The sequence below is a fragment of the Mus caroli genome, chromosome 9 (assembly GCF_900094665.2).
Source record: "Mus caroli chromosome 9, CAROLI_EIJ_v1.1, whole genome shotgun sequence".
Lineage (NCBI taxonomy): Eukaryota > Metazoa > Chordata > Mammalia > Rodentia > Muridae > Mus > Mus caroli.
In genome coordinates, this window is record NC_034578.1 from 100,881,665 (window position 1) to 100,888,490 (window position 6,826).

The following is a 6,826-nucleotide window of genomic DNA, read 5'->3' on the forward strand; positions in this document are numbered from 1 at the left end:
AAAAAAAAAAAAAAAAAAGAAATTCCAAAGGATTTAGACAAAAATCCCTACAACTGGTTGTCTAGGACTAAATCTTAAAATTCCTGGAAATTAATTAAGGTTTCAAATGTTCCTACTGACTGGTAGGAACATTTTTCATGTTAATTAATTAACATGAAGTACACAGACAACTATGGCTAAAAAGTAGTCAAGCTTCCCTGAAAATGTTTAAGTGGGCCCTGGGGGGTGGGAGGGGAGTCTAGGAGAACCAAAATCTAATGCCATAGCAAATACCTCTACAGTCAAAGTTTGAAGAAAATAGATAAAGCCATTTCCTCCCAGGACATAACCACTCTACACGTGACTGCTAAGAACGCTCTCTGTCCATGAAGATGCTCCAGAGAGCTACTGTCAGGTAACCCTATACAGTTCACCCAATCATGTAACTTATCTGCCTACCTACTAGAAATCTCCTTCTAGACAACAGTTAACACGGCTTAATCACTTATTAAAGCTGTGTCAACCATTTCTCTGGCTTCGTTTACTATACCAACCCTCCAAGATGGCGTTATCCCATGCTCAGAAGCACAGGGTCAGATTTTGGGGAATGGGAAAATTACCAGTCTCCTAATATGGTTTGGTGGAACCCTAACCTTGATTTACAGCACTAACTCTACAGAAAATCCCTTAATTGTCATGACTTTAATGCCAGGTCACATCATAGTGTGCATGGAAACATGGACGATGCTATTAACAATTAGCATTTATTGAGTACTTACTGTATGCCAGATGCTGTTTTGAGCACTTATGACAACTTCATGAGGCAGCTCCCTTTACCCTTATTTTTATAAATGAAGAAAACACAGCATAAAAAGCCTTACTAGTGTGGACAAGGGCAAACAGTGCGGAGATGCAGTATTTAGTGAGCCGCCTTGCTCTTGTCCAGCATCCCCCTCCCAAAAAAAAGTCTGCAGTGTTTCTCGCTCAGCCCGGCAACCTTTGTGAGCTACACATTTCAGTCCCAATTATAGGAGAACAGCAATGGTAAAATTTCTTGCCTTAAAGCCATATGGATTAGGGCAAGATTTTAATATTTTAATATTTTGGCTCCACATTTTCTAACCTGTTAATAATCAGGTCAGAAGAGGGTATAAATTATAAAATGAAAAAAATACAAGTCTATTTTAAAATAGTCAATTGCTTTTGAAGATTCCAGGCTATCTCCAAGTTCTTCTAAAAAAAAAATATTTAAACGATTTAAAAAAAAAAAAAAGCATGCTAATATAGTAAGAGATTAACAAATACAGTTTCTTGATGGTCAAATATAATGGAGCAGAAACCCCCTCAATTTTTAAGATGATCATACTCTATGAGGCCACGCCATTCTTGTGTGGCCATAAACTACAGATGCACTCCTAACAGCCACCCCCTTCCTCCTCAGCACATGAGTGCTAGCTCCATTACTCATGCTCTGACTCCTAAGATACCCACAAAGAAAGCCAGCAGCCAAGTATCCACCTACTTCAGGCTACTCTCCGAAATCCGGTAATCCTCTGAAAATAGCTCCACAGATGCACAAGAACTCTGAGATTTTTACTTACAGAGATTTCTAAATAGAAACCACTATATGAATGGACTTAATATTGTCTTATAAAAAACAAATCTGACTTTCTTAAATCTATAAAAGACAAGAGGAAAGGGGCTTGGAAAAACAACATTCCATACATCAGAAAAAACACAACCGCTTTCCTCAAGATCCAATTAGCATATAACTCCTCTGCAGCTACACACTTGAACGTGTCAGAAAATGCAGTCCACCAATTATCCCTCTAGAATGAACCTGGGCAAGTTAACCCTGCCTCTCACAGTATCCCCGACATATGCCACGGTTCTCCAATAGCACAACAGATTACGACATCCACAAGAAACACCTATTTTAAAATTTAAAGTCCTACTTAGCCAATCAAGCTTCCATTCTCAACAGAGGAAAAAGCATGCAGCTTAACTGCAGCTCCTGTGTATGAGATAAAGATTTTAAAAGCAAACAGTTCGGGGGGGGGGGGGGGGAGAAATGATTTGTCAAGTACCTTTTCTAGCATCTTGCAGTCCAGTCAAAAAAGGAGGGGGGAAAAAAAGAAAGATAATTACACATAAGCCAGAAGTCAGCATAAACAATAAACATGGTTAGTTCAAGAGGGAAGAAATATCATTTATTCAGTTATTCAGTACTTTTTAAAATCCAAGTGCTATAAATGAGAAGCAGTATTTGAATGAGGCCAAAGTGGTCCAGTAACGTGACAGACAAATGCATCCAAACACAATGTGTAATGGAGACAAACAGGTTCTACTGTCAACCTCCCAAAGATGTTTTGAAATAGGGCGGGACTTTAAGACAGGAAACTCTCAGAAAATTTCATTAAACTCCAGTGTTAGGGTTTTTTGGCTTTGGCTTTTTTGTGTTTTGGTTTCTTTTTTTTTTTTTTTTTTTCTTAATCTGAGTTCAAAAATGCTTTTTGCCAAAGCTAGAATTTATTTTAAAAATCTTTTTAATTCAGTCACACACTCTAACAAAGCTTGCTATGCAAATATACAGACATTCGATCCACTGCTTTCTCCTCCCCTTTCCACTGCACATCCACAGATTCCTTTCAAAGAGCTATAAGGATGTGCACAGATGCTATCTCAAATGAAAACTTCCGTTCCATTCCCTATGCTCAAGAAAATAACAATTTCCCAGGAAAGCAGAATCAAGCTGTCACCCGCAGAACCCTAATCCCGGCAATGCCCACATTACCAAAATAAAAGCTACATGCCCTTCGGGAACCAAATCCTCAGACATTTCACATGCAAAGGGCGGAAAAAAAAAATCAATTACATAAAATGAGGAAAATAAAAAGGTGGGAAAAGACAGACAACTTAAAAAGCAAACCACCACACCCTCAACTCTTGTGTTACAAACCCATCTGCCAGGGGCCTTTACCTTCATTTTCCATCGAAACTGCACTCTGGTTGATGGCTACAAAGTCTTTAGTGTCAGCCACGGCCACACTGGGAATAGAGAGGAGAGGAGGAGGACAAGGAAGAGAAGACCCCGGAATCCCAGGCTGTCACCCCCGCTCCCGGCCACGCGTCCCACGGCTGCTCCCACCACCCCTAGCAGCAGCATCTGCAAGAGAAACCAGGAGAAGCGGAGCTGAGGAGAGGGGAGAGGAGCAGGGCGACCCTCGCCCAGCCGCCACCACCCTAGCCCACCCCCTGCGCCGCCCGCAGCGCCTGCGACACACACGCCAGCCGGGCGGCGCCCGAGAGGCGCCCTACGGGCAAGAGACGTCCCCCCCTCCCCACCCGGACGCCCCCTTCCCTCTGGACCTGGAAGTTTCTGGAAATAGGGGCAGGAGTAGACACCCGAATCCTCCCCGACACCCCTGAGGTCCTCCCCTTCCCTCCAGGCTGCGAGGACTCACTCGCGGGGCTGCGGGGGCGCCCCACGCGCCTCGGGCGACCCGGAGCTGCTGGCAGCACGGCGGCGCCACACGGAGCCCAGCCGCGTCCCGAGGAGAAGGAGCAGGACGGCGGCAGGGAGGGGAGAGGAGGAGCGGCGAAGGGCCCGTCAAGCTCGGCCCGCCGGCTCCGCGCGTCTCCGCGCACGGCCGAGCAGCTCTGCTCCCGCCTCCGCCTCCTGCGCTCCGCTCCGCCCCTCCCCGCCGCCCGCCGCCCGGCGCTCCCTGCACTGCCCGGCCCGCCGCCCACCGAGCTTTGTCGCTACCACTTCCGCCCGGAGAGGCGCGCGCGCAGGCGCACTCCAGCTCTCGGCGCGGGTAAGCGGAAGTGCAGTGAGGCCGAGCCTGCGAGCCCTAATGGACGTGGTCCCGGGGATGCAGAGGGTTCGTAGGAGAGCGCGCGGGGCCCACGGCTCCTCCTGGGCTCTCGGGATAGCAACTGCCCGCTTTCTACACACCCGGCGGCGCAAGGGGCGGAAGGACACCCGTCCCGGTCTCCAGCCACACATTCTGTCGAGGCGGCCGCGGGTACGAGGCAGAGACAGGCACAGCCATAGCCGGGTCACAGAGTCGCCTGGGCGCTCTCTGCACAACTCTGGAAGTCTCTCCGGTCTCACGGCCGTCACAATCTCCCCGGACGACACAGAGAGAAGCTGATGTTCCTGTCAGCGGCCTCCCACGCGTCGTACCCTCACTTATAAACACGAGCTCTGGCTGCTTCTCTGGTCTTGGGAGGACTGGTCATCATGGGACCAGTTTCCAAAATTCTTTCCTGCTCAGGAGTGTGCTCCGAAACCCCATGTGTCATGAAAGGGCAAGGTTCAGAGTGACAGTTCGAAGAAGGAACCCTGACCTTTTTCATTGAGTGAATGCAACCAGAATAGCTGAGATAGAATCTAGAAATCAAGTCGCCCTGCCATCGAAGCCGAAGAACCCATATTACCTTGGCCGCGGCTATCTAATTTTCCAAGTCAGCCTTTCACTTAGCACCTCACACAAACCCCTAGACTTTTAATGAATAGTTGCTACTCCTTAAAGCACAGGAAGCCATTGAACCACTCTCCCACCTATATCCACTAGAGGGCAGAATTACACCTATGGCCAGTTACGGAGCATCCTCTGAAGACCCCCTCCCTCCCATTCTGCTCCAAAGAAAAAGCCTCTACAGGTATTTTTTCCTCCGTGACCAAATAACCGTAACAAAATTGCTCTTTTATATCGGGTCCTATCACATGCTTTCAAGCACACGTTCTACATAATGGACCAAGTTGCCTATCTTCCTGTGTTGGGTGCCTGTTAAGCTCATTTAGTATCAAATTTTCTGGACAGCTTCTGGGTTGACATACACACTCCTATTTTGAAAAATGAGCTTTTGCCAGGCATAGTAGTTCATGCCACTCATGGGAAACAGAAGCGGAGGATGGCCGCAATTTCCAGGCCAGGCTAGTGTAGAAATCTATAATTCATCTCCACTTTGGTATGTGTGTTTAATGATGTTTTATATGCCCCGTGGCATAAGCTTGTGGCTTCTATAATAAAATTGCTGTCTCGTGCTCAGTTTTAAAATTAGTTTGTAATAGTTATTACTTAACAGAATATTAATGTTACAACAAGCACAATTTAAAACACAAAGTTTATAAGGTAGGTTACATTATATAAACACTTAGAATTCATATATAGACTTCTGGAAAACGTAATTTTATTGTTGTGCTGGGGTTTCTTTTATCACCTTAACAGGGCTAGTGTCATCTGGTAAAATGGAAGCTCAACTGAGAAAATGTCTCCATCACATAGACCTACCTACAGTCAAGTCTGTGGAGAATTTTCTCAAGTGATTGATGCGGGAGTGCCAGGATCACTGTGGACAGGGCTATCCATGGGCAGGTGGTCCTGAGTTATATGAGATGGCAAGCTGAGGGAACCATGAGAAGCAAGCCAGGAAACAGTGCTCCACCATGGGCTCCACTTCAGTTTCTGCCTCCAGGTTCCCACTTTGGATTGCCTCAGTGATGGAAAGTATAAGCCAAATGAAGCCTTTCCTTCCCGAGCTGCTTGCGATGTCTTAGGACAGCAAACGAAAAGAAAACTAGGACATCTGTATTGTTAGTTATTGGACTAATTAGCTGAAACTCTACGAGTGTTGCTTAAGATGGTTTTTCTATTCTGTACCAGATCTGATCATGGCCCCACACTAGCCGATATCAGCAACATTGACTTATATTTCCTGTGATCGAAAGTTAGCATTTATTATGTATCTGCATATAATTTATATATTAAAGCTTTAATCAATACTGTTAAAGCCAGAGCAGCATGCTCTCCTCTTTAATTTCCTCCTCTGAGCATGCTGGATCCTTCTGTGAGGGGCTGTGTACCATTCCCACCTCAGTGTGTGACAGAGGGAGGGACTAAAATATAGTGAACTGTAAATGCAAAATACATGAACATGCAGAAGGATTCCTTCTTTCCTCTTACACAGTAAAACTGTTGGAAGGGACAGAAAAGGAGCGTGAAGATAATAATAAAGTAGAAGTATTGCCGAGGTAGAGCCTTAATATGTGAAGAAACATATTGAGACTAGCTACAGTAAGACTGGTGGCCATGAGAGACAATAGAGCCAAGTGTCCTTACAACCAACCCCGAAAGTTCCCCTTTAAAATCACCCCCCTAAAGTTTGGGTCTTACTCCTTTTGTGTTGAAGATTTAACCTACAAAATTAAATGCATCTAGTGCAAAATGTGGTTTACAGGAGCTGAGAGTGTTCCTCAGTGGTGGGAATGGAATCCTTAGATGATTCAAACTTGAGCACCACCAAGAAAGTGGGGGTGAGAAGAAGAGAAAAGAAGAGTGGTCACATGACTGAGAAGGTTCGAGGCTCCTTTTCCTGGGGGAAGCGTGGGAAAGCCCGGTCATGATGCTCCAATGTTATTCATACTGTGCTTGGTTCTAAGAGGATACGAGCTACCCTGCTTTTATATTATAATAAAACTTGAACATTTAAAAGTATATGAAGATCAAATACTTGATATAAATTAGCCTTGTCCAACTATTTAAATACAGATGATGAAGGAGTATGTATTTTAAAATAAAACTAGAAGAGATGCTTTTAAACCTTCCCCTAGTTACTGTCTTCTTTTAATCCTTTAGCATCATCTGAACTAAAGGATCAAAATTGTTAGGAAAAGTCAGCAAACAAAGATATATGCCCTGAAGTTCACCATCCCATATAGTTGGTTTAAAAAAAAAAAAAAAGACATGCAGCTAGAGTCAAGAGCTCCGGGGTACTGGTTAGTTCATAATGTTGTTCCACCTATAGGGTTGCAGACCCCTTCAGCTCCTTGGGTACTTTC

At 45.1% G+C, this 6,826-nt stretch overlaps 1 protein-coding gene across 6 annotated transcripts in view; it reads right to left on the reverse strand.

Annotated features, from left to right (window-relative positions):
* The window catches only part of Atp2c1 (ATPase secretory pathway Ca2+ transporting 1), a 109,495-nt gene that overhangs the window by 79,832 nt on the left and 22,837 nt on the right, over positions 1 to 6,826 (reverse strand). The window contains exons 1-3 of one of the 6 annotated variants that reach the window (XM_029481805.1): positions 3,938 to 4,061; positions 2,960 to 3,027; positions 2,067 to 2,078 (exon numbers count right to left, since the gene is read on the reverse strand). The exons of 1 other annotated variant lie outside the window; for it this stretch is intronic. In XM_029481805.1, coding sequence (XP_029337665.1) covers positions 2,067 to 2,078; positions 2,960 to 2,965 — 18 coding nt within the window. In that variant the 5' untranslated portion in view covers positions 2,966 to 3,027; positions 3,938 to 4,061. Of the gene's footprint in view, positions 1 to 2,066; positions 2,079 to 2,959; positions 3,146 to 3,443; positions 3,706 to 3,937; positions 4,062 to 6,826 lie in introns of those variants that run through there. 4 more of the 6 variants (XM_029481804.1, XM_021171340.2, XM_029481807.1 and 1 more) reach the window with 4 other exon arrangements.